Source organism: Arachis hypogaea, chromosome 17 (genome assembly GCF_003086295.3).
Source record: "Arachis hypogaea cultivar Tifrunner chromosome 17, arahy.Tifrunner.gnm2.J5K5, whole genome shotgun sequence".
Lineage (NCBI taxonomy): Eukaryota > Viridiplantae > Streptophyta > Magnoliopsida > Fabales > Fabaceae > Arachis > Arachis hypogaea.
The window spans coordinates 126,581,068-126,608,798 of record NC_092052.1 but is presented as its reverse complement, the minus strand read 5'-3'; the positions used below and the strand labels follow the sequence as shown (position 1 = coordinate 126,608,798).

Here is a 27,731-nt window from a genome sequence, read left to right as displayed (position 1 = left end):
AACTTGTAACCTTAATAAATAACAGTAAGACAAATCTATTGTTACACCAGTCCAAAAAAAATACCTATTGTAGTTAGACTTTTATCAAATTTAGAAAAACGTAAAGACTTGGGCTTGGCCCCCTGTTCACTTGCCTAAAAGAAATGGAAAATAAGATAAATAATCATGACTTAACCAAAAAAAAAAAAAAAAAAATAAATAATCATGACAAAAAAAGATAAATAAAAAACAATATTATATATATAATTAACGTGTTTATTTTTTGTTTTTTATTAAAAATAATTGACATAAAATGAAATAAATATTTTATGTCATAAAAAAATTATTCAACCATTATTTTTTAATAAAACTTGAGTGTGTTTACAATTAATTTAAAATATGTATACAAATGTAAAACAATATTTTAGTTAGTGAATATAAATTTTTTTAGTTCTATCTACATTAAAATTATCTATTAAAATCAATCATTAGTATAAAATAAATATTATAATATAAATACATATTAAAAATAAATTAAATTACAATACATTTAAACAAAATATATCAATAACTAATTAAATTACACATATATTGCGAATAACATTTTTAATTTCTAAAAAAAAAAAGAAAACACTTGTTCTTGTTTTATGACACTAAAATAATCTAAACTGATTATACTGTGTGACTTCGTCTGAGTCACTGAGTGGAAAGCTCAACACTTCCTTAAAACTCTCATCCCATCTCTTTCCGATTCATTAACGCAACTGCTTCTTCTTCATTCCCTTCCATTCTTCTTCTTCTTCTAGCGCACTCTCTAACCATGAAGACCGTTATTGTCGGCTTCATCTTCCCACTCATCTTCCTCTCCCTCCGCAACCGAAACCGCAACCGCCGCCACAAGCGCCAAGGCGTCTACGTCGACGTCGGCGGAGAGCCAGGTTTCACCGTCCGTAACGCCCGGTTCGAGTCGCTAGTGACGTCAGCTTGGGATGGCGTAACCACCCTCGCAGAGCTTCTGGAGCATTCATGCAAGAACTACGGCGATCAGATCTTTCTCGGGAGTCGCGAGCTGATCGCGCGTGAGAATGAGGTGGCTCCCGACGGCAAATCCTTCGAGAAGCTTCATCTCGGCGGTTACAAGTGGCTCACGTTCCGCGACGCCTTCGAAGCCGTGGTTTGTTTCTCCAATGGTTTGGCGGAGCTTGGGCATTCCAGGCACGAGCGTGCTGCTATCTTCGCTGACACAAGAGCCGAGTGGCTCCTTGCATTGCAGGTGTTTGTTTTGATGCCTAACAGAAATGTGCTTTTTTTTTTCTTAAGAGAAAAGGATCCTAATCATTTTCATGCACAATATGAAACAACTTTACACTGTCAAATACAACCGCCCGCATGCATGTTGTGCAATAACATAAACTTGATATTTCATATGTAATCAGAGCTTTTTCTTATTAGGATTATTATTTCAGAAAGGAAAAGTTTATTACCCAACAACTTTATTAAATTTTAGCCAGCATACAACCAGCAAAAGAAAAATGAGTAATCACATAACATTAGATAAAATCTCACACTATTAAAAAAATCATTGATGGTTACTTGATGGCTATAAATCACAAAAGTTGCTGCCTCCTAGCAATCTTGGCGTGGCTCTATTTTGAGTGGCCATTGTATTGTATCATCTGTTATGAATTGACAACTTTTGGAAGTGACGAGTATATAATGCGTATAATAACAAGTTATATACTTATATTGCATTCTATTGTATAATTATGAAGTGACAAACATATAGTTATGAAGTGACCGATATATTTCAGTTTTACATGAGTCTCTGGTTTTTTCCAAAAACAGAATAATTTGAGTTTTTTTTTTTTTTGGGTTTCATCAGGGTTGCTTCAGAAGAAACGTGACGGTTGTGACTATATATGCATCTTTGGGAGAGGAAGCTTTGTGTCATTCTTTGAATGAGGTTTTTCAATCTATATCTCTCTTTTGTCTATGGTTTAAACTTTTGTTCTCTATTAGTGTGTATTGTTCGTAATTAGAATGTTGAAATGTGTACCAGACAGAGGTTACAACTCTGATTTGTGGGAGCAAAGAATTGAAAACACTTGCTAAAGTTCGTGGACAACTGGAGTGCGTAAAACGTGTGATATGCTTGGATGAAGATATCCCATCTGATACTTCATCTGCTCTGCATGGATGGAGAGTACTTTCCTTTGCAGAAGTTCGGGCACTTGGTGGCAGAGTCATGGTTGAGGCAGATCTACCCCTTCCAGCAGATGTTGCAGTTATAATGTACACAAGTGGAAGTACAGGAATGCCTAAGGTTAATCAGAACCACCATTAAGACTGAAAAAACTTATCAAGTTATCATAAAATGGTAAAGTAAAAGGGTTATTTACTTCAAATTCTTTCTTTTGCATAATAGGGTGTCATGATGACACATGCTAATATGGTAGCCACAATTAGTGCTGTGATGAGAATAGTTCCTAACGTTGGGAGAAATGATATATATTTGGCATACTTGCCCATGGCTCATGTCCTTGAGTTGGTAGCTGAGGTATGGGAAACTAACTTAGCCAGTGGATTATGTAAATAAAAGTTTCAGTTTAAAAAAAGACATTTTTTTATCTTGTTTCCTCTGACAAACTCAACTCATCACAACTTGTTTTAGCATATAGTTGTAGCTGTTGGGGGTGCTATAGGGTATGGATCTCCTTTGACTCTGACTGATTCATCAAACAAGATAAAAAAGGGAACAAAAGGAGATGCTACTGTATTGCTGCCGACCTTGTTGGCAGCTGTACCGGCCATTATTGATCGCGTACGGTATGGAGTCCTCAAGCAGGTATTTCATTGTGTTTTGTTGGTGAGTTTGGTGAATGATTCTTTAGCTATGCTTCAAATTAATTTAAATTGAGTGATCATGCAGGTTGATACAAAGGGAGGACTATCAAAGAAATTGTTTAATTTAGCCTATGAACGGAGGTTGCAAGCACTTAATGGTAGCTGGTTTGGTGCTTGGGGATTGGAAGCATTTCTATGGAATCTTTTTGTTTTCAGGAAGATCCGAAAAGTTCTAGGTGGTCATATCCGTCTTATGCTATCAGGTGGTGCTCCACTTTCTGCTGATGCCCAACGATTCATCAACATATGTTTTAGGTTAGTGTTTTCAATTTCGAGCCCGTAACCAAACCATCTCTATTTTTAATGGTGGCTACTCACATGAAATTATCAGGTGAAAATAATAGATAAAATTGTTAGACGACATATAGTAAAATATGTCAAATTGTTTAACCATTTCCATCTATGGTTTTCACAGGAAAATAACTTCATGTAAATTGATCACAATTTTTAATGCAAGAGGTTGTTCGTTATTTTAGATAGAGTTAGGTAGGAAGTAGGAACAAATCATGCATGCTGTCCAAAATAAATCTTATTATTTATTCGAACTAGAATGATCTAAACTATAGCTTTTTCCATGTACTGCTGCTAGTCTGCTAGTTCTATTTTGCTTTCCAATTTTTTCTCAATCATCTTTTTCTATCCAATTTGAAATTTAATTGTCAACTCTAGTGCTGGAATAGGTCAAGGATATGGTCTCACAGAAACCTGTGCCGGTGGAGCATTTTCTGATTTTGATGACTCAAGTGTTGGCCATGTTGGACCACCTGTTCCTTCTTCATATATTAAGGTGGTGGCGATCAAATCTAATTATCCTTGTAATGGCTAAACCCAATGCAATTTGTATAAGGATATCTTTTTTATTCATTTGAAATTTATATGATCTTTATTTCCTTATATTTTAAATGAAATCATACCATTTCACCCTCATTTGGTGTATCTACTCCTTGCATTTTATATTATTTCACAATTCACATCATATCATAAGGACAATTAACCATTTAACCTGCATTTCATATCTAAGATATTCTTCGTATAGGAGGTGATTTTGTTTTCTAGTAGTTTCCTGCTTTTAAAACCAATTATCACTATTAATCTTGTCTAAAACTTTGAATTGTCATTTATTTCTGCTCCCTGTAACGTGCAAATATGTTAAAATGTTGTTGTTGATTACCTTGCAACCGAATATATAACATGAATAGAAATGCTAAATCTAACCCTCTTTCCCGTGATCGACCCCTTGGAGTTATACTCTAATGATTTGGCTTTTATTTATATGATTATCTTAAAATGGGGGTTTACCTTCTCATTATATATGCATTCGAAAAATATGTCTTATGTTAGCATTTGGTATTATTTACTCAGCTAATCGACTGGCCTGAAGGTGGATATTCAATTAATGACTCACCGATGCCCCGAGGTGAAATTGTCATTGGTGGTACTAATGTCACCCTTGGATATTTCAAAAATGAAGAAAAGACTAGAGAGTCTTATAAGGTATGGCTTCATGTTTTCTTCCTTTTTTGACTTCTGGGAAAAAAAAAAAAATCTGAACTGGCATAAGATTTTGGTTACTATTTTCCTCTACTTTTCAATTTTTGTAATGAGAAATTATATTTGTACCACTTTTAGATAAATTATGGCATAAACGATAAATTTTTTATCAATCACTTTTAATAATGAAGTAGAAAATATACGCATAAAATTTATACAATAGTAATCCATATAATATTCTCGTAGTTTATATAACAAAGTAATCAAGAGTTTGATCATGCACTCCTATTATACTTAAATTGAATGTTTAACACCAAGTAGACATGTCAAATCACTATACAATACACCCTTTAGCCTAAAAGTCTCTTGTAGATGGCGGTGTGTTAGGTAAAATATATTTGTGAATCTCCAAGTTGGTCTTAAGTTTTGTTAATATAGAGAAAATTGGTATGTAATGCATAATTATTGAAAGAGTTGGTATTTTTTCTCAATATGGAATTAATTTTTTAATTATTATTGAACAAATGTGATAGTCACATTTATCAAAAAGAGAGGAGAAAAATAAAATCTGAGCATCCGAATAGAGTGAGGTCCACAAATTTTAGGATCAAATTTATATATTAAAGATTTTAAAAATTTTCGATACAGAAATTTGAGGGTTATATTTGTGCATTATAAAAATTTAATAAAATTCAGGTACACAAATATAAGTGTTAAATTTGTGTTTTAAATGGCAAATCTGTTGGTCCGATTTATGTTTTTCATATCCTAGTCAAACACATCATACTCCAACAACTTTGTAAAATACCGTTATCTTTTCAATATCAAAATTAAAAAGTGATAATTTTGCATAGTGACATTAAAACCTGTTACTTTTATATATAATTATACATATTCATTGTTGTATGTTTTGTTGTAAAGGTTGACGAAAGAGGGGTGAGGTGGTTCTACACTGGTGACATAGGTAGATTTCATGCAGATGGTTGCCTTGAAATCATTGATAGGAAAAAGGACATTGTTAAATTGCAGCATGGAGAATATGTCTCTTTGGGAAAGGTATGGATGAATGCTGGATTGTGGAATGTAATATAATGTTCTTCATGTTTTGTTACTAACAATTTATTTGAATGCAGGTTGAGGCAGCCCTTATAGGCAGCTCCTATGTGGACAACGTTATGCTACATGCTGATCCTTTTCATAGCTACTGTGTGGCACTTGTGGTGGCTTCTCATGAAGCATTGGAAAAATGGGCTTCAAAGCAGGGAATTACTTATTCTGATATTTCAGAACTATGTAAGAAAGAAGAAGCTATGAAGGAGGTATATGCATCACTTTTAAAGGTATAACTTCTGTATTACCATTCTTTTTACATCTTTTGAGTTACAACAGAAACTCGAATAGAAAATTCTCATTGATCCTAATTTATGATCCATCTGTTACAAAAGAAAATAATGGCACATTATTATTAATATCATAAATAATGAATGAGAACCAATGATATCTCCATTTTTCAATGGAAGAAATTAACTTATCCCACACATTTATAATCCAATTTATATTATTCTTTTAACTTAAAAAAATCAGAGTTAATAGTCAAAATTGTCTGAAGAAAATTTCACATTTGTCAATTTGATCTTCAAAACATCAAACAGCTCAAATTGGTTCCGAAATATACAATATTAAATCAAATTGGTCTTCTGACTAATTAGATGGTGATATATCGCAAATGATTATATCATATCATCATCTAACTTATAAAAAAGACTAGTATGATTTACAATGTATCTTTTAAAAATCAAATTGATGCGCATTTATTCTTTCAAAAATTATTTTATTATTAATCCAAAAAATCACTTACCACACTTTTCACTCTTCGTCAGGGATCCTATATATTCTCTCATCTTCCCTCAATTTATCTCTAATGGGCAAAGCCCCTGTTCTCTTAATATAAAGAGAAAATAGGGACATACAAATAAACACATTGGAATTGCTCTAATGATATATACGAATTAGTTTGTCGCAATTTTAAAGCAAAATGTACCAATTTACTTTAATGAAGGCAAGTTTTATGAGGTTAACATCAATTTATCATTAGATAATTATCTCTTACTGTGCTGGTTTTTGACACCATTCTTTGTAGGAAGCTAAGAATTCTCGTTTGGAAAAGTTTGAGATTCCTGCCAAAATTAAGTTGCTTTGTAACCCATGGACTCCTGAGTCTGGCCTAGTCACTGCAGCTCTCAAGATCAAGAGAGAATCCATCAGAAAAACTTTTGATAATGAGCTCAAAGAATTGTATTCTTCATAGATTACCACTATTGCACTACATTAGGATCTAGCTTTCATCCTATTGATGAAAGAAGCTACATCTATTTTGCAGTTTTTCACATTAATATTTTTTCTTTTATTTTTGGAGTTGAGGGACATAGGGGTGGGTACAAGAATTTGGTTTTTTGTTTTCATATTTTTCGCAAATTACAATTATTCTGTTGGTGGGCCTTATAAATGAGAATGCCAAAATTTTGAATGTGTTAAACAGAAATGCTAGATATGAATTATTCACTACTTGATTCAATAGATTAAAATACAAATAGGTAGTTTAGCAATATCATATTACCATGATTAAAAGAAGGGAAAAACAAAAAGAAGTGTTTTTGTAATAGCAAAGTAGATTTCCAACTTAATTTTTCTACATATATCACAATGTTTATTTTGGTGAAAACATTAAATTGTGAAGGTAGGGTTGAAATTGGGGGGAGACTATAGATGAAAGAGCAACGTTGAATGAAAATAAAGCAAAACCATACCCAACTTTGGGGCATGATATGAGCATGACTTGAAAGCCAACCAAATCCGAAACAGTCCCCACCATTTCTGCCCATGTGACTATTACTTTGTTTTTTATCACCTTTATTTAAAGCCTTTTAGGATGTTTCATAGACACTTCATATTCACAATTCGTTGTTCATCTCATGCCCACTACTATTAACTAGCCTACTACCACTCTCCTTCCCTTTTCTTTAATTCATTTTTTTTAGTATACTTTCTTCCCTTTCCTCCTTTTCCCCAAAGTACTTCTGATTTTGGAACAAGTGAATGCATCTACGGTTCATCATATTCACATGTTTGACAAAAACAGAGAGAGATCATAAAGAAGAAGATTTGCACGAATTCCCTAACTAGTTAGTGCCTAGCACATGCCCCCACACTCAAACTAGCTTTGCCTAATTCATTGGAGGAGGTACCACAATCTACGTACATATGATGCTTATGTGGATTTTTACTTCAAATAGGGACTCCTTTTTTATTTGCAGACTCTGTTTTAAAATAAGTATTGTTTTCACTTTTTTGTTTCATTGAAAAATTAATATATATTTAAAATTTGATAAAAGAAATTGACACTTGTGTGTTTGTTTGAGGTGAAAATGGAAGGATGGAAAAGAAAGGAAAAGAAATTGGAAGGAAAATAGTTATTTTCCTTTGTTTGGTTGAGGGGAGAAATGGGAGAAGAAAGAAAATGGGATAGAAAAATATTGGTGAGACTCACCAATTTTCTTTCCCTCCAACAATAGAAAGAAAATGGAGAGAAAACTAATTCTCTTTCTCTACTTCTAATATTATCCCTTTACTTTTTTTAATATATTTTATAACATAAGGATAAAATTGTCTTTTTATATTATTTCTTTCCTTCTTATTTTTCTTTCATCCAAACACATCTAAAAAAAATAAAAATTCACTCAATTTCTTTCCTTTTCTTTCTTTTCTTTCTATTTCTTTCCTTCCAACCAAACATAACTTAATTATTTTACAAAGGAGGGAGTACCATTTATTACTTCAATTGAATGATGAGCTACGGTGCTTACAAATAAAACAAAATAAAATAAACATAATCAATGTATTATTAGTTTGACTATCTTTAGTGGTGTTATGAGAAGCCCTTGCTCTTCCTGAATGCTGAGTGATTTGGGTGTCTATCATGAGATTTTAAACTTTAAATAATTGCCATCTTTTAAAAGAAAAACTTTCCTTATTTTCTCCTTCCTTTTTTCTTTTTTAAGTCCCAAGAATAAAGGTTTGATTCAATTATGATGCTATGATTTAGCATATATCAAAGACATCCTGCCAAATTAAACAAACCTTTTAATTCGACGGTTTTTTTTCTTATATATAAATAGAATGTATTTTATTCTATTAAAATTTCTTTCTAAGATATCATGTTAACCTCATTATTTTTACTTTTTAAGTTTTTTTTTCTTTCTTCTCAAAATAATATATACTCACGAAGTTATTTTAGATTTTAACTAGTATGTGTTTTATTTGATTTTTTGTAACTTCTAAGGATGTCGAATCAAATTTATATCAAGATCTCAATTTGAAGAGTAGATATAACTCATCTAAAAAAGAGTGACTTTAATTTCAAAATTACTTAGCGTAGGTATCGAAATTGTGTATATCAAAATATTTGTGATAAATTACAAAACAAGAAAGTAGATAAAGCGAAATAAAAACTTGAAATAAAATTCTTAAAAGAAAAGAATCAAAATAAATAACACAAAGGAAAAGAAATGAAATAAATAAGAACTATAATTGAAATAACAAGTAAATTGAACTTTAAAATAAATGAACAAAAGAAATTAAAATATCCAAAAAAAATAAAAAACAATAAAACAAAATAAACTGAAAATAAAAGAAAAAATCAAGAATAAAAGAAAATTGACCCCAAACACTCACATATACTTGCACTCCATGAATCTCCTTTGCGGTATAATTTTGGATTTTGTAGAATTTTGTGTGATGGTGTAATATTTAAATTCAAGTCCATTTTTCACTTCTACATTTCTTCTATTTATATACCACAAAAATAGATTTGCTGAGTATTTTCCTCTTTCCATAATCTAGCTTCCTTCTATTTCTCAGGCCATGACACAGCATTGACCATGAAAAATCTTGACTCCCAAGTTTGATGTCCCACGTCTTCTCTTACCTTAGTGTTCAAACCCCACATTTCATAAAGTGCTTCTGAATAAAGCTTTCGTGTGATTATTTCATTTCAAATTTTAGAAGTCACCGATTCGAATCCTTCTTTTAATTATTTTCTTTTCACTTTCTATAATAAGTTGAACTCTTGTACTAACGCTCTTTTGGAACAATCCATGTGTTATGATACTTCAACCTACATTCTCATAGAACAACCCACATGCTATAATACTTCGACTTACATATGACGAACTCACTTTTAGGTCAAACGATCATGGTCAAATTATCTGTAATGTCAAATTTTTGTGCTAACAGTATACAATAACTAATTACTTATAAAAGTTATTTTCTGAGTTCGATACTCATTAGAGGATGAGAATGGAACTTGTTTGTTTGGGAGGGTCGTCCACTTTGTACCTCTGCAGCACTCGAGAGATTAGTCATTGTACTTTTGGTCTGATGGATACCCTAGTGTAAACCGATATAAAAGTTAAATAACTTTAGGAAAAGGACAAATAGGTCCCTGAGCTTTTTATTCGTTGACATTTTACTCCCTCAAAATTGGAAAATACAAAACGATTCCTGACCATTCAAAACACTGTACTTATGGGTCCTTCCGTTCAATCTGCTTGACCAAATGTTACGAATTCAGATTAGGTGACGTTTATGTGGCGTGGGGGTGAGTACATGTCGCCAAGATATTGTGAATGGGGTTGACGTGGTCCGTTATAGAAAGTTATGGGACATATTAGTCCTTATGTACTAACACGACGATGTTTCGCAAAACATTGTTCAATACTTCATATCAGATATGCCAAGGATGCCCATATGAATCATAGACAATTACAGAAAGCCCTAGCACTGACGTTTTCCCTCCAAAAAATACAACACTTCATCTCGATCTTGTTGCAGCTCGTGTTCTGTGAAGCAGTTCCAGTGAAGCTTCGCTGTTGTAGCTGCGTCCGTTGTGAAGAGTAGTAAGTACATTATTGTTGAAACTTGTTGTGCTTCTGCCTTTAATTTTTTATACATGACGTAGGATGGAATTTATAGGGACTGTAAGTGAGGGTAGTAGCTAATTAGTTGTAGGGTTAGTCAGGTTTAGGGTGATATTTAGTGAGGTTTTGGATCGTTGTTAATAATGTATAGTTTTGTGTTGTGATGTGTATTGAAAAATATTGCAGATGGTGATGTATTTGGTGTTTTCGTGTTCCACCATGGGGCTACTTTTTAAGGGTACCTACTAGTGAGTTAGTCTATCTTCATGGTCAAGTTGAGAGATTTTTACCCATGGACTTGAATTTTGTCAATTTTAGAGATTTAATCACGCTATTCAAAGGACTAGGATATTAATCGTATAAGGAGGTTTACTAATATGATCCGAAAAGCACGGATATAGAGTTAGGGTTGCATGTACTGAGGGGGGTGTAGGGATCAACCAAATACGACAGGCTAAGTTGAGGAACAAAGACACTAATGAATTTTACATTTTTTTTATCATCCTGTTAATCAACCTCAGATCGCAAATGGTACTTGTGAGAAAAATGATCAGGTTGAGGAAGAAATCGATCCAAGTGAGTTCAAAATATTGGATGACTCATCTATTGATCATGATAGTGATGACAGTGAGTAAGATGAATTGTATAAACCACCACCTCCTAATTATGAAAGTGGGAGTGATAGTGGTGAAGATGATGAGGGGGGCAGAAGTGTTAGAGTTGCCAAAGAAAAAAGGAAACAAGTGTCTCCATCTGTGCTTGTTTCTGCAGTCCCTGTAAGGCAAGGTCAAGTACCATTCAAACCTCCAGCACAAGTTTCAGCAAGGCCATTCAACAGTACTTTGAGACCAAAACAACCAATTAAGAGAAAGACTGTTGGCGAACAACATGTTCAAGCATCACAGCAACCAACTGCAAGAGTTAGTGAAGGACCATTTGAGGAGACTTTGGTTGCAACAAGCACTGGAATTCAAAGGATGTTTGTAAAACCCGCAAAATTAGTAAATAATTAGTTAATAAATTAATTATTAATCCAAAAAAATTAAAAAAAGAGAATTTTATAGTTTAATGAGATATGATTAATTAAAATATAAATTTTGACATTAATTTTAAAGAATTTGGCCTAAGATTGGACCGAACAGGCCGAACTGATTGAACCGAGCCCAAATCAGGCCCAAGGCCCATTATATAAAATCCATCATCAGCATCTTCTTCTCTCATTATGCACACACACTGAAAGAGAGATTGGAGGCAGCAAACCCTAGGTTCCAATTTCAATTCAACTTTAAATCCTTGTAACTTTCAATGCGGAGCTCTGATCGCCGCACCGTTTGCGGTCACACGTTCACCACGTCGAGCTCTACAAAGCTTATAGAATAATTTGGTAAGTACCTAAGTATTTTCTTCTCAGCCACTCCCTCCTAATTTCGAAAATTTGAGGATTTATTTTGAAGAATTATGTGATTTTGGTGCCTTAGGATCAAATTAACCTTGTGGGCTTGCCGGATCTTGTTCCAAACTTCCGTTGGCAAGGTAAGAAACGTTTGATCCTTGTCAAATTACTAAATTTGTGAATCCTAAGGTAATTCTAGTGTTGCTGTATGAAAATCTAGATTGAATTATGTATTTGGAAACAATTTGGTGATATTGGAGTCGAATTGGCAAAGTTGGAAGCTTGAGCTTGCTTGAACTTTGGGGCTGTGGATATTTGTTAACGATGAACGCTTGAGGTGTTTCGGGTTTATTGGAGAATCGGCCAAGGTATGGTTTTAGTTTTTCGTAACTAAAATATAATGTGTGGTGAAAACTTAGGTTAGATAACCGTAAGATAGGATTGAAATGTTGGTGTTATTGAGATTGATAATTGTTGGCATTTATGAGGTTAATAATTAGTAATATGAATGAGTTTGTTGTTAATGAAATAATGATTTTTGAGTGATTAATGATATATGTTGATAATTATGTAAGATGTTGTTTGGGTATGAATTAATGTATGAATTGAGTTTAATTGTAGATTTGGAGTGTTGTGGAGTGATTTAGTACGTTGGAAGCATAGATTGCGTAGTTTGGTGTTGATGTGGTAAGGTTGGGTAAGTTAAAAAGGTTTTGGATTGGAAAAGTTTGGGAAAAATTGAGAATTTAGCTTTTGGTAAAAATGTGATTTTAATGAAGTTTGGCGGTCCATAACTTGAGTCTCGAATTTTGGATTTGAACAAAATATATCTCAAATTAAAGATATTTTCAGTAGCTTTAAAATGGTACAAAATTTGAGAAAAACAAAATTTGTTGTAGAGAAAGTTATGGACATCGGAAAAACGGGTGCAGAAAATGGAATTTTCAAAGTTACAGAAATTTTGGTGTGTGTGCGTACGCACAGGTTGGGAAGGACGCTCTGTTGTATGCATACGCACAGAAGCTATACGTACGCACAAATCCTGTTTTTCACATAAAACTCTAATTTTTTACTGTTTGACCTTCCCAGCAAGCCTACAAACACCTGAAACTACTATTTTGATAGAAATTCACTATTTTTGAATTATTGACCATTTCTCTAATTTTTCCAAACCTCTAATAACTCTGTTGAAGGTCCGATAGCTAGGCATGGGTTACGGAATAGGAATAAGTATATTAGGGAAGTTAGAATTGGAATGGAAGGAGACTTGAGAAAGGCATGATTAAGTTGGGGCGGTATTAAGTATTATAAGTGATGAATGAGACACAAATTGAGATATATGCGAGTGGGTAATAGGCAGTAGCATTGTCCACTTGCTTCGGGTATGAGATGAGGGAGAAGAATTATGAAAACTGAGTTTAAATTATGGAATTTTGAATGAATATGAAATAATTGAAATGATAATAAATTTTTGAATGTGAAACTTGGGCAGTAGCAAGGATTGTGGTTCGTCCTGTTTGCTCCGGGTCAATGTTTGAGTTTTGATAATAATGATGATTGATTATTAGATGAATGAATGTATGTTGGAGATACATGGGCAGTAGCAAGGATTGTGGTTCGTCACACTTGCTCTAGGTCAGTGTTTGTGATGCCTGGGTAGTAGCAGCAGTAGTGGATTATTCCACTTGCTCCAGGTTGAGCTTTTAAACACCCGCCTGGGTAGTAGCCGTAGTAGTGGTTATATCATTAGCTCTGGGTTAAGCGGGTAGTAGCAAGGGGGTTGTAGCTCAAACCCACTTGCTCCGCAATGGGTGTTTCTGTCCAAGGTTAGCTACCAGGACGTGTCGGGTTGGCTATATAACTGACCATGATATCATCAGCTATAGGGCAGGCATACATCATATGCTTATGTGTATTTTGTTTGATTGTGCATTAATTGGGCTTGCCTATGTGATTATTATACCTACTTGTTAAATTTGTTACCTACTGTAATTGTATTCTACTTGTGTTTGTTTTGTCTGTATCTTGTTTGTCTGTGTGGTTCTACTGGTGTTTTGGAGGATTGTGGAGGGAGGAGAAAAGTCGAGAGTTTTAGTTAGAGTTTGGTTAAATTGAAGAACCTTAGAAAACCACCCTGTTTATCGTTTTCAGCTTTATCTTTAAGTTTTATAATCTGAATATCGAAGTTCTAGGATCGCCTCTGGCTTTCCCGGAACATTTTATGTTAGTTATATGGGTACCATTACCATGCTGAGAAACTCTGTTTCTCACCCCATACAATATTTGTGGTTTTCAGATGCAGAACGTGAGGCACCTCGCTGAGGCATTCTGGAAGTTTCTGAAGCAAAGACTTTTGCCTTATGGGTTCCTATTTTGTTTTGATATATAAATGTAGATATGTTATATCTCCATTGCATAGATTAAGTTATGTCCCTCTTAGAGGTTGATCTGGAGAAACAGATTCTGCAAGCTGTCTTTTGGGCCTTTTGGGTTTATTTTGTATATATTTATGTAAATATTCTCCTACCAACCTTGGCTTAGTAAGTTGGGCCTGGAGCTTGAATATTTGTATCTTTGACACTCTCTTTTTATTATTCATATATATATATATATATATATATATCTTACGTTTCTTTGTATACAAGTTCTTCGTTGACGTGAGCGTTACGACTTTTGTTTTAGACTTCCTTTCAAAGGCTCCTCGTTATAAAATTTCTTTCAATTATTATTATTATTATATATATATATATATTTACTTTTAGAGGTCGTAATACCTTACCACCTCAATTTTATGACTTAAGCATAAGACTTTGTGTGGTATGATGTTACAATGTTTAAGTTCATCCCCACCTCAGGAGTAAACAATTCTAAGAAATGATGTAGTTATTTTAGAAAGTCAGTTGTAGTGGATGTGAAACTTGAGATTAAGCCTTTTTTTTATGCGTTATGCATTCTAGTATTTTTTTTGGCAAATTTTTTGTTCTCAGTTGGTGACTTACTGTGAGAATAGTTATGTTATTTTATTAGGATTGTAATCCTTCAAACTTATCTTATAGTTTCAATGTTTAATGAACCAAATTATTTAATAAATTTCACATAGTTAGACCATCAATAAGATATTATATATTGCCATTTAAACACTGATAAACCACTATTTTATGGTTTATCTTATGCTAAATTGAGTGGTTTTCATCAGTTCTTCGCACACTTATTCATACAAACTGCATGGTTTCACAAATCCTTCCTAATTTTGTTCCATGATTAAAACTTGCTTCCTAAGCCTTTAAATTATCAATTTTTAATTTCTCTTTATACCATTCGATGTCGTGATCTGTGTGTTAAGTATTTTTCAGGCTTTATAGGGCAGGAACGGCTTAGAGGATGGAAAGGAAGCATGCAAAAGTAGAAGAAACACAAGAAACTAAGGAGCTGAGCAGCGAGAATCGACGCGCACGCATGGCCGATGCGTGCACGTGCATTGGCGTATCATACAGCGACGCGTACGCGTGACAAGCGCAGAAGACCATCGACGCGTATGCGTGACTGACACGTACGCGTGACGTGCGTCACGTGCTGCAATTACAGAAGACGCTGGGGGCGATTTCTGGGCTGTTTTGGACCCAGTTTTTGGCCCAAAAATACAGACTAGAGCCAGGGGATAAGCAGAGACTCAACACACATTCATATTCACTTAGTTTAGTTTTTAGTTTTGAATTCTAGAGAGAAAACACTACTTCGTCTAGGGTTCTTAGATTTCTTAAGTTTTGTGCTTTTGGTTCGGATATTGAGAGAGTTACTACCTTCGATTGAAACCTTCATCGTTATAGTTTGCTTTTCTATTACTCTACTCTTTTGTTTTCTAATTAATTTGCTGTGGTCATATATGGATATTGTTAATTTTGGGATTTATTAAAGTAATGAACAATTTTTACATTTAATTCCATTTCTTGTTTGATTTCCTTCAATTAATTATCAGCTTCAAAATTTTCTTTTATTAATTTATTTTAATTACCATGTCTCTTATTTATTCTTATTCCATGTTGTTGAAAAATGGCATTCATGTTATGATTTAAAACTCTCAACTTGGTTTGGGAGTTGATTAATTGGAACCCCTTGAGTTGGAAAACTCAAGTATTAATTTGTAATTGGGGATTGCTGGCTATCTCACTTTTCACTAACTCTAATCCTTTCCTAGGAAGGGATTAGGACTTGTGAATCAGAGTTAGTGTTACCCACTTGACCTTCCTTCGCAACTACAAGAGGATAACTAAGTGGAAGCAACAATCTTTTACTATTATACTTGGAAAAGTCAACAAGGATAGAAACTCCAATTAATCTTCTCTCAGCCAAGGCCTTTTATTTCAAATACATAACATCTCTTGCTATCATTCACTGCTTTGATTTTTAATTATTTATTTTTTCGTTCTCAACCTTCAAAAGTTTCTCAGAAAATTTCTGACCAATAAATTGCACTGCTGTGTCAACTCTTTAGAAAACGACATGGGAATCCTACTCCCAGTTATTTATTCTTAATTGTGACATCTTTTAAATTGATAGTGAAAATTTTGTCGGTTAAGACTGTACTCACAATGCGATTTTTACTAAAATTTTTTAACCGGCATTTTTCTACCCGTCAAACACATAATATTACAGTAACAAAATATTATCATTCATTAAAAGATAAACATAACTACATTCTGTCAACTTCAGTTATAGTTCATCATAACAACAATGCACAACATCTTTGGTTATCTATTTTTCAACACTTAATAACAACAACAGCAGCACAAAGTTACTAACAAACACACAAGAATAACCAACAGATTAGTTTTTTTTTCTCTCTCTAGATAAGCAAGCTTCTTGTCCAACTTATACTTTTTTCTTGCATAACTATTGTTCTAGGTCATCAACCTCATTGTCACAAATTAACTTCTTTGTATCCCCAATTTTTACAACATGATCATCAAGTCAGACAAAGAACTTGCAGTGGGATGGATTTTTCAACTGCAATATCAAAAATAAAATCAAAATTCAATTAAACACATGAATCTGCTTCAAGCTTCACAAAACCATGTTACCTTGAAGAAGGGGCACTCAAGAAACAACCGGTTGGGATTATTTGGTGTCCTGAACTTGTACAATATAGCATATACTCTACATTTGCACATCGGAATAATGTCGTCCTTCTCGTCTCCACCTTCCACGCAACAAATGTGAAACGGCAATTGGACTCGTTGCGTGCTCAAAGAACCTCCTTCACTGGCCATAGCACAGAGCCCTAACTACACAGCTGCGATGGCGTCTGGAACCAATTTGAAGAGTTAGGGCACCTCCCAAAACGTCATTGTTTCAGGAGCACAAGGACCTACTTGTCCTCCCAACTTTTGTCTACATCACACATTGACACCGTAACGAATACATCACTTGGTTATGGACACATGGACGCCACATCAGCCTTGTCCGTTTGACATTAGAGGACAGATTGAATGGAAGGACTCATATGTATGGTATTTTGAATGGTCAGGAATCGTTTTGTATTTTTCAAAAAAGTCCATGAGTAAAAGACTTATTTGCCCTTTTCCCATAACTTTACAAATATTAGTAAATTAGAAAAAAATTATAATAAAAAATATACAATTAAATGCACTATTTTAACGTTTTCACATGGTATTACACAGATATTATTTTCTTTATGGAAGTTACATTGGTGTATTGGCCAAATATTAGGGGAGTGTTGACAGGGCCTCAGAGGCGTGGCAGATACTGGAAACATGCATGGGGGCTTGGTGACGTGACTTGGAAGGACGGGTGGCACAGACCTGGCAACATGCAGGGGGCGTGTTGCCTGCGAATCTTGACAGTGCAGGAGGGCCTGGCAACACGCAAGGGGCGTGTTGCCTCTGAATCTTGGCAGTGTAGCAGAGTCTTCGCTCTTTTTCGAGGAGTCTGGAGCAACACGGGAGGAGTGTTGCAAGTGGTCTACATACAGGGGACAGCCCCCCACTCCGCTAATCAGCAACGTTCAAAGAAGCTCTATAAATTGAGCTTCTGGGACCAGTTGTCATGCATGAATGTTATCGTGAGAGAAGTTGAGAGGCTGAAGAACAGTGTTAGAGTTAAGTTTTTTTTGTGTTGTTGTTGAATGGTTCACAATTTTATCGTGAGAGAAGAAGTTGAGAGGCTGAATAAGAGTATTAGAGTTAGAGTTGTTTGAAAAAAAAATTATATAAAAAATATTATTAATTTGTACTGATTAAAAATGGTACGTAATTATACGACACCCGAAAAACATATCATCAATTATTTGGATCATCCAGTTTATGTAAGTTCATAAATTTTATTATTTTATGTATTTAAATTAATATTTTTTTAATTTTTTGTTGTTGTTAGTATTATATGAAAATATAATATTATTATTTTAGTATTATTTTTTTAATAATATTTATGAATAATATTTTTGGTTGTCTAATATAATTATATATTTTGTTTTATATAAATTTTAATATTATTTGAATTGTTTTTCGGATATAAATGTTATTTATATTAGTGTATTTTTTAATATAAATATTATTATTGATATTTATGTATTTTCGAAAATAAATATTATTTGTACTAATTATATTTATGTATAATATTTAAATAAGTAAATATTTTTTGTGGATGAATAGAAATAATAATATTTTATATTGATGTAAATTATAATTATAAATATTTTTTAATAATTTTTATTTATTTAAACTAATATTTAGTGAATAAATATGTTTTTGTTGAACCAGCCAAACAGGAATTTGATGGTTCGTAAATTGGATCCGCCGCTGACGTGGAATCCGATGGTCGAAAATTACTTACGCTCAACGGGATTCTACCACATTTTTTGGATTGGGTTGATAAGAGGATTTTACCCCCTTATTAGCTGCTTTGGTGGAAAGGTGGAGGCCAGAAACTCATTCGTTTGAATTGCCAGTGGGTGAGGTTACTATGACACTGGAAGATGTCACTCATATATTTGGCTTACCCATTGATGGAGAGCCTGTGAGCGGATGGACAGATAGTAGAAGCGACTTCCTACAAAGTCAGAGCATCGCGATATTCGGTCGCGAACTGGCTGTCAGTAGTTCTTCGAAATCTTATATAAAGTTGGGTTGGGTTCAGATTATTAAAGACGTAGAGCCATTAGATAGCGAGGAGTCTATTAAGAGATATGTCAGATGCCAGATTTTTTGTTTGTTGGTTTTGACCCTGTTCACAGATAAGTCGACCACATATGCCCGTGCGAAGTATCTACCGTTGCTTCGCGATTTCGAGTTGATCAATACTTATAGTTGGGGGGTCAGCATGTCTCGCGCATCTTTACAGAGCATTATGTCATGCATCACGATATGATACTAAGGAGATGGATGGCCCTCTTAATTTTTTATTTATTTAGGCATGGGAGCAACTGCCGTGTATTGCGCCCGTACCCAGACAGTCCCTTCTACCGGCTGAGATACCAGTTGCCATGAGGTAACAATTCCTCTTCTAGTCCTGCATTATATTGAGAATGCATATTTGATTGAAGGTATATATTTTTTAATTTTTTCAATGAACCATGTTTCAGGTGAAATCATTCGTATCGGAGTAAAGCTTAGTTATCGAAGACCGTAGAGGTATTTAGGCAGGAGAGAGACAACATGGACGAGGTAAATATTTATGGTTCGTGTGATTATCGTATCAAAACATTAATATTAGGGTTCTAATATTCTAATGTTATTTGGAAATTTGTGTGACGGTCGTACGAAGGATTGATCATACCCGACGAGTTACATGGACGCCTTGAGGTGTGTGACATCATTACTCCATTATTGTCATTCGAGTGTGTTGAATGGCACCCTGCGAACCGAGTGATGCGTCAGTTTGGGTATGCACAACCCTCCCCCGGCGGTAGCAAGAGAAATTTCACTAAGAGAGTATTGCATCACTCTTTGTGGAGTGCAGCTTTATGACTGGACAGTTTTACATGGGGGATGGATAGAGGAATGGGGCAACCGCCATAACACTTGGTTGCGGGATCTACACCCCCTTCCGACTTGGGACTTTAGATCGTTGGTGGAGTACCGAGATTGGTACGTGGGTTCGTACGGACATCTGCTGAGATTGTCAGAGCACGTTCCTCAACATCCATACCAGCCACCAGTCCCACAGCCACCAGCACCACAGCCAGCACCTCAGGGACCACCTCAGTATGCAGTGTTTGAGCCGTTTCCTTATTATATACCACAGTCATCACAGTCGGCGTAGTCAGCATAGCGGGCACCATCAGCAAAGTCGGCACTCTTAGCAGGGTCAATCCAGCCGGCATTCTCAGCATAGCCAGCAAGTTCAGTCCAGCCAACACTCTCATCCTGTACTGTACATTCCACCCGAACAGAAATGGTTTGACTTTCCGTCGGTCCCATGGAAGATTCCCGTAGATGGTCATAGAGTTCAGCAAATACAGCAATGGGTCAACGCTGGTTTGGGTGGCTGTCCAGCTCTTACCACTATGCCTTCACTAGTAGAGGTAGATGATCCACATCGGGCATCAGTAGATATGGCCACTGGTATGCGGGGTCCTTGTTCTGATCACACCTCAGGGCGGGCGTCCTGTGATAGTGGATTCATCAAGCCGCATGTGGCCTTTGAGGTTGTTGATGAGTTCAACCTCAGTGCATCTGCACCTACAGAGGCAGGTGGGTCCGCCACTCAGGCAAAGGCAGGTGGGTCGGCTTTTTCGGCTATTGATGACTCAGTCCGGGGTCATCCGTATGACCTATGGAGGGAACGAAATCCACTTGATAGGTTTATTCCGTCGCGGTTCGGTCAGGGCATGATGGGTAAGGGACTGAACTGGTTGACTCGAAAGAAGTGAATGTAACTGTTAGTTAATCCTGTGTATGTTTTTAGAATTCATTATTATTTTAGAATTAACTGAATGTAACTCTTAGTTAATCTGTTGTATGTTTACCTAATCGAAATTCAAAATATGGTCTCAGAATTAAGTAAATATAATTCTTCGTTAATCTTTTGTATGTTTACCTCACAAAGGCATTAGATGGTAATATTAACCTAACAATACAAATACGATGAACGAGAAAAACATTAATGGATAAAGCCAAATTTAAAAATACAAACACGACAAACTAGAAAAATATTAATGGATAAAACAAGCCAAACATACAAACACAAAGGCCAGAAAAGATCTAGGGACCACTATCGTCACCAGCACCACTCAGTCCAGCATGCTGAGGACATCGACTCCGACTATGACCCTGTCTACCATAGAGACGGCATATCCGAGGACCATGCATATTGCGTGAGTCCATTTCATTCAGGTATCGGGTCAATTTGGGACGATCTTTCAATGTTCTCCTCAAGGCGGGATTAGTGACCAATGTGGGTCCCTGATAAGCAAGCCATGTCTTTGCATCGCCTAATGGTACAAACTCAAATCTGTAGACCTTACGAACCTCTGTCATCCTGTGCACATCATGCACATACAGCTGCCAATCGAGTCGCTGGTTTGCACAACAAGCAATAACATGTCGACATGGTAGTCGTTCCACCTGAAAGTGCCCACAGTCACACGTCCGTCGCGGAAGATCAACTACCAACACCTTTCCATTAGGCATTTCACGCACCTCAAACACCTCGTTTCGTTTATCAAACCGGTGCACAACTATATTCCCAGCACGTTACATGTTTGGTTCTATCTGCTGTTGTGCAAATACAAAGTAAGTAAATCCAGCACGCTTGCGTTCGTGAGTCTAGGCACTCTTCCGCGTAAAAAGTTTGTTTAACCGATAATACATTGCTCGGACGAGCGCCAACACAGGAAGGTTTCAGGCACCCTTCAAAACTGAATTAATGCACTCCACAAGGTTCGTCGTCATATGGCCCCATCGATGACCCTCATCAAATGCCAATACCCAGTGTCTAAGTCCAATGGCATCGCACCACCGGGCATATGCCTCGCCTCGCTCTTCCAACCTCTTATAGTTGATGTTGTACTCCTCCACTGTCCTTGAATACCCTATGTTGACAACAAGTTTTTGCAAGTGCGGTATTTTGAATGTCCTTAAGAAGTTGCTATCGATGTGCCTTATACAAAACATCCAACATGCTCTCGGAGGTTGCCAATTACTACCGAAACGATTTACTACTGCTCGGATTGACTCATGCCGGTCTGAGATCATACCCACACCGTCTTTTTTAACAACATGCCTTCGTAGATTCCTTAGAAAGAAGTGCCACGCATCAGTTGTTTCGCCCTCTAGCAGGACAAAGGCGATAGGCACAATGTTCTGGTTCCCATCTTGTGCAACAGCAACTAGAGGTGTACCTTTGTATTTTCTGTACAGTCAACTTGAACTAGAGGCTTGCAATTATTGAACGCCCTAATGCATGGATTGAAACTCCAAAATACACGGTGAAGTATTCTGACACCATTCGCCTCCTCAGTCCCGTTGTACAGTGGTCGTGTTTCTATTTGGACAATTGATCAGGCATCTTCTGAGTCACGATCGAGTGCCACCATGGCAAAGCTTGGTAAGAATCCTTCCAACCACCGAAAACTTTGGCTATAGACTTCTGCTTTGTCAACCAAGCCTTTTGGTAACTGATGGTGTAGTTGAACCTTGACTGGACTTCCGCAATTTTAAATTTGACCTTGATGGACGAGTCACTCTCAACCAATGGCCTTATAGCCTCAGCAACTGTCTCCGAATCTAACTTGGAATGATCCTGTGAAATTGTTCCTATGGTGCATGTGTGCCTACCGTTGTATCTCCATATCTCCCAACAACCTTTTTTCCGTATCAAGCTGGTTCGGATAAGCCAGTTGCACCCATTCCCATACGTCTTACATTTTACATAGAACGTCAATGGTTCAGGCTCATAAACATTGTAGTCGACTCCTCTAGAGATAGTGTAACTTTTGATTGCTGCGACGACAGACTTTCTAGAACTATACTCCATTCCTATCCTGAACTCTCCGTCCTCAGGATCAGCAACACATATAAAAAGCAGAAATCACCATTCATTGATCCATCCGAAATATAAATTTACAAAAACATATTATTCACTCATCACGTACCTATGTTTGCATATTCCGGGAATTCCGGTGCATTCATGGTGTCAAGATCCAAATTACGCATAAAAGGTGGGACGTTCATCGGTTGACTGACTGCGGGGTAAACTACCACATTCTCCGCTGCTGCTTCAACTCCCACATCACCATCCTCGTCTTCATCGCCAGCTTCATAAGTGGCTTCGAAGTCCTCTTCGCTGTCACTGTTCATTCCTTCGTACACTGCAGCTCTATCATCCTCTATATCTAAATCATTTTGAATCTCATCTACCTCTACGTCTTCAAACACAACATACAGCTCAATCTGTGGCTGTCGCATCTGAGTCTGCCAGTGAATTTGGAACATATTCTGTATACTCTCTTCGTCAATTATCGGCATGATATCAAACTGTATTAGACCACCAAAAACTATAACCAGATTCCGGTACAATATACTGCTCACTCTCCTCAATATACTGTTCTCCATGCTTTGACAGAGACCATTTTGAAGCTCGATGAACGTCATAGTGCATGGAACCACAAACGAAAACGGATTCTGACACATAAACCTCACTCTCTTATGAGTATTTCATATAATTTCACCGTTGCGATATACTATCACGTTTGCGGTACCCTCCATTACACTAGCAACACACTCAAAGAACACTATTTCTCGCAATGAAAATGGTACCGGACTTTGCCTTATATAGATGAAGCACTCAGCACGCTCATCCCCGTGTTGCATCACCAACCAGCCTTCGACACGTGTAACACGCCCCCTCTCTCTCCCCCCCGGTGCTGACTCAGCACGCCCTCCATGTGTTGCAGTCTCGTGCAACCAGACTTCGCCAAGTAATATTTACGCTCACCCATATACTGACTCAGCACGCCCCCATGTATTGCAGTCTCATGCAACATGTCCCGCCGCATGTTGAAAGTGCATTCTGACACCCACCAATTTACAAATACACACACAGCACCATTTTAATCTCAAACACCAAATTTAGACCTATAACCAAATTATTTTGCCGGTAATACACAAGGTCAAATAATAAAATTGAATTTATCAAGGGAAGTCACAAAATTACTCGCACCTTTTTTAATTCCTTGGATATTTTAATGACAAAGGCCAAAGTGCCGGCATGAACAGTGGTTTGTTTTGACCTTTTCAAAGCTCTGATAACAAAATGAAGTGGCAGTCGCGTATTTTGACCTTATCCACTAAACAACCGTACTCCTATTTGTAGGTGTTGGTGTACATTTATTGTGGTCTAATTTTCTTTTTCTATCAAGACGACTAGGCTATAGGATAGGATAATGAAATTTTAACTAATGGTTTTTATGCAAATTAAAATATTACATTTCATCATTTTAATTGATTAAAAGTTTCAAGTATAAAAACAAATGTTTAAATATTTAATATTTTTTTCTGTATATTTATGTTTGCGAACAACATAGAACCATATTTAGTGACACATAATTAAAGTGCTAATATTTAGTTGGTTGTTTAAAAACAATATTCTAGTGATAGAGTTAATACTAATTAGTGATATGTTATTTAGTAAGTGAAGAGTTTAAAAATTAAAGTATTATTAACTACTTACATTCATTATTTAATATAAATAGAAGTCTTCAACATGTTTTCTAAGGTCTCATTTGAAAAATATGCATGATTAGCAAAATTATTATTGTCAAGTATTATTGTTAAAAGAAGACAAAAAAGAGATTTGGAATTCTCTAATAAAATTGTAAGAGGTCAAAATCGTTTCACAATAAAATATTTTTAAAGAGGATATTATATTCTTTTTGAGCAATTCTATATTAATAACGGATCACATTAATAATTTAAATTTTATTGGAGTATATAATAGAAAACAATGAACGTGCAAGGGTCTTGCTTCAAAGTTTACTTTGTGAAGTTTTACATTCACTGAAGAGAACAAAATATATCGGAAAAGTATAGGTAAGTAATAATATTTTTTAATAATATATAAATAATGTGAATTAATAGGGTTAAAAGAATAAATTAAATTTAAATTTAATTAATAATATTAAATTATGATATAGTGTATTTTTATTTGATTGGTAGTTGTTTATGTTGTTCAAGATGGTCATTATTTACCTAACACTTTCCTTCTGTTTATGATAATAGCTTTTATATACAAGACTCTAATAACATGTATAAGAGTCCGTTTAGATAGGTTTATAAGTGATTTTTTTTAACTTTTAACTTATGAAAATGTGTAGTATTAATGTCTGGTATAATTTTTAAAACAAAATTACAACTTTCTAAAAAACTATTTTTGTGTTTAAGGAGAAGTTAAAAAAATGACTTCTCTCATAATAAAAATCTTTTTATCACTTTTCTCTTAAAATAAGTACTTTTAAAACTAAAAAACCAAATACAAAATAACTTATTTATAAGTTACTTTTAATACAAATATTTATTGTTTAAATTATTTTTTTAAAAATAATTTAATTAAATTGTTTATCCAAACTAGACCTAAGTATGTGTGTTATAGTTATGTAAGATAGAAGTTTAGTTTTTATCATTTCAATAACAAATTACATTTACTACAAAGTATCAAGTATGCATTCTTATTTTCACAATAATTAACTCATCTAAAAGATTAAGCCTTCTCTATTTTTATAGAAAAAGAAATGGAAATCAAATAATAGAATTGATCGACAGCTAAATATTAACTTGATGGTGATAGTGGCTCTTAATTTTAAAAATTTTCCCAAGGTTGGACCCCAAATAGCGTGCATTAGCCATTGCATTTATAAGGTTGAACCAGAAAAAGTACTAGTTGTCGAACTTGTTGCAGCTATCTACTTCAATTGGCTCAAGAGTATATCTTCTGATTTGCATTTATATTTTGGTCAAAGCCAACCCTTTGACTTAAAAGTACAACTTGTTTTATTACACTCTGTATACTGACAAGTACTTGCATGGCTGTAAAAAAAATTAGATAGATTTCTCATATTATTTTCGTTAAATAATATACTTTTTTTTAGTTATTAATAGTGACAGTTAATTTAAAACATTAAATATCAATATGTGCGAACTAAATAAATTAATTTTTGAAGACTTTAAAAAATTTAAAATAGTATCTAAATTTTTTTTTAATTCTAAAATAATCTTTTGAAAATTTTTATTTTTATTAATCAAAATAATAAAATAATATTAAAAATATATAATAAATAAAAATATAAAAATAATAAAATACATATTAAAAGATAATTTTATTCATTAATTTAAAATATTATAAAAAATAATATTATTTCATCACTAACCTATAATAGCTAAATTAAGATGATATAAAAACTATAACAATAACAACTGAATCTAAAAAATCATTACATTATGGAGATCATTATTTATATGCCTAAATTTCTAAAATATTGACATTAAATAAACTTAGAAAAATATTCTTAAATGAAAAAATTTTATTTTCTTATAGTATAATTGCTAATTCTAGTAGCACAAACAATTTTAATTGCAAACTTATTATATACAAAATTATAACAAGTGAATTCTGAATTTTTTTAAAAAATAAATAAATAAAACATTTAGATTTATCAAGATATTTTTTCTTTAAGTGTTGTAAAGCATTAAGAGTTACGTTTGAATTTTTTAAATCATTCATATTAATTTTGTGGTTGACTAAAATTTACAAATTTAATTTCATAGATTACTTTGGTTCGCATTACATGCAAGTTTCAAAGCATTACCTTCATAAATATTTACACAAATATTCTCAATTGTTTATATACAAAATTTTATGCTAAATATAAGTTTTTCTATCTCTTCTTCAAATAACATTAGCTCAATATCTTTTTCGTCATTAAAAAATGATCATAGAATATAATACATATAAATTGAATTAAATTAAATTAATATCTTACATGCTCAAAAATAAATATGAGTTTATTTTTTATTTTTTTTAAATAGTACCTTCTCAAAATTAATTTATATTTTATTTTAAAAATACATTAAAAAATTAATTGTATATAAATAATCGAATAAATAGACCAAATTTTTTAGAAATTAAAAAATTTATTAATTTAAAAATAATTATATATAAATTTGAAAAGACTCGTTTCGAATTTTTAAAATTTTTTAGGAATCTTTTGAGATTTTTAAAAATTTTTTAAGGATGGTTTTATACTTCACTTTATGAATTAATTTGTCCATATCAAACACGTGAACTAACGATATTAATGGACCGACTCGGGCCGGGTTTAATTTGGCCCGGTCCTGACCCAAAAGGCAACAAAAAATCCGAATAAATCATATAAACCCGATATAAAATTAGTATATCTATAAGTCGGATAAAAAGCATAAGTCGAAGCCAACAAAAAATAACACAAAGTAAAAATAATAAACCAAAACCCGCAAAATATGTCTTGGGTCCGTGCCGGATTTTGGGTGGATCAGGTATTGAACACCCCTAATATTAGACACTTAATGGTCATGAGTGCGAGTTAACGTTCCATGTCAGTTGTTACTGTTAGTGAATAACGAAAAAAATTGTATCTAACGAAAATAAACATTGAGAACTATTTTTATATTTTAAACCTTAAATGGCTAAAGAGTCCGATTTAAAAAATTTTAGAGACCGGTTTGAATAATTATTCTAAAATTTGAATAAATATATAATAGATGAAACCTCTAAATTAAATAAAAAAATTTAGATTAGATACTTTAATATTTAACAAGTTCTTATTTTTAAAAATTCTTTGAATATTATTCTAGTCAAACTGATTGATTTTTTATTTCTTTCAATTAAATTTGAAAATATATATTTTAGTATTTAACAGATTTCTATTTTTCTAAAGTCATTGAACATTATTTTAGTTAAATAAATTGGTGCTTTCAATCAAAATTTATAATAAATAATTT

The 27,731-nt window shown here is 34.0% G+C and overlaps 3 protein-coding genes across 3 annotated transcripts; 1 reads left to right on the top strand and 2 right to left on the bottom strand.

Annotated features, from left to right (window-relative positions):
* Window positions 1-680: 680 nt before the first annotated feature.
* Window positions 681-6,916, top strand: LOC112766851 (long chain acyl-CoA synthetase 9, chloroplastic). Its single transcript, XM_025812749.3, has 11 exons — window positions 681-1,252; window positions 1,862-1,942; window positions 2,039-2,302; window positions 2,405-2,536; window positions 2,651-2,824; window positions 2,909-3,138; window positions 3,553-3,670; window positions 4,246-4,377; window positions 5,296-5,430; window positions 5,508-5,714; window positions 6,515-6,916. Exons 1-11 carry the CDS (start codon window positions 800-802, stop codon window positions 6,680-6,682), a joined length of 2,094 nt encoding a protein of 697 aa, XP_025668534.1. The 5' UTR covers window positions 681-799; the 3' UTR covers window positions 6,683-6,916.
* Window positions 6,917-20,960: 14,044 nt separating this feature from the next.
* Window positions 20,961-21,389, bottom strand: LOC114925666 (uncharacterized). Its single transcript, XM_029294318.1, has one exon. The coding sequence runs from the start codon at window positions 21,387-21,389 to the stop codon at window positions 20,961-20,963; it is 429 nt and encodes a 142-aa protein (XP_029150151.1).
* Window positions 21,390-21,599: 210 nt separating this feature from the next.
* Window positions 21,600-22,734, bottom strand: LOC112763904 (uncharacterized). The gene is made up of 2 exons (XM_025809449.1): window positions 22,253-22,734; window positions 21,600-22,110 (listed from the first exon to the last, which is right to left on the bottom strand). The coding sequence occupies exons 1-2, from the start codon at window positions 22,732-22,734 to the stop codon at window positions 21,600-21,602; spliced, it is 993 nt and encodes a 330-aa protein (XP_025665234.1).
* Between the last annotated feature and the right edge of the window lie 4,997 nt (window positions 22,735-27,731).

Coding starts and splice junctions, on each gene's coding strand:
- LOC112766851 (XM_025812749.3), top strand. CDS start 800: ATGAAGACCGTTATTGTCGGCTTCATCTTCCCACTCATCTTCCTCTCC. Junction 3,139..3,552: donor TTCATCAACATATGTTTTAG/GTTAGTGTTTTC, acceptor TGTCAACTCTAG/TGCTGGAATAGGTCAAGGAT. Junction 5,431..5,507: donor AATATGTCTCTTTGGGAAAG/GTATGGATGAAT, acceptor ATTTGAATGCAG/GTTGAGGCAGCCCTTATAGG.
- LOC114925666 (XM_029294318.1), bottom strand. CDS start 21,389: ATGCCTAATGGAAAGGTGTTGGTAGTTGATCTTCCGCGACGGACGTGT.
- LOC112763904 (XM_025809449.1), bottom strand. CDS start 22,734: ATGGAGTATAGTTCTAGAAAGTCTGTCGTCGCAGCAATCAAAAGTTAC. Junction 22,111..22,252: donor CAGAAGATGCCTGATCAATT/GTCCAAATAGAA, acceptor TTGACTGTACAG/AAAATACAAAGGTACACCTC.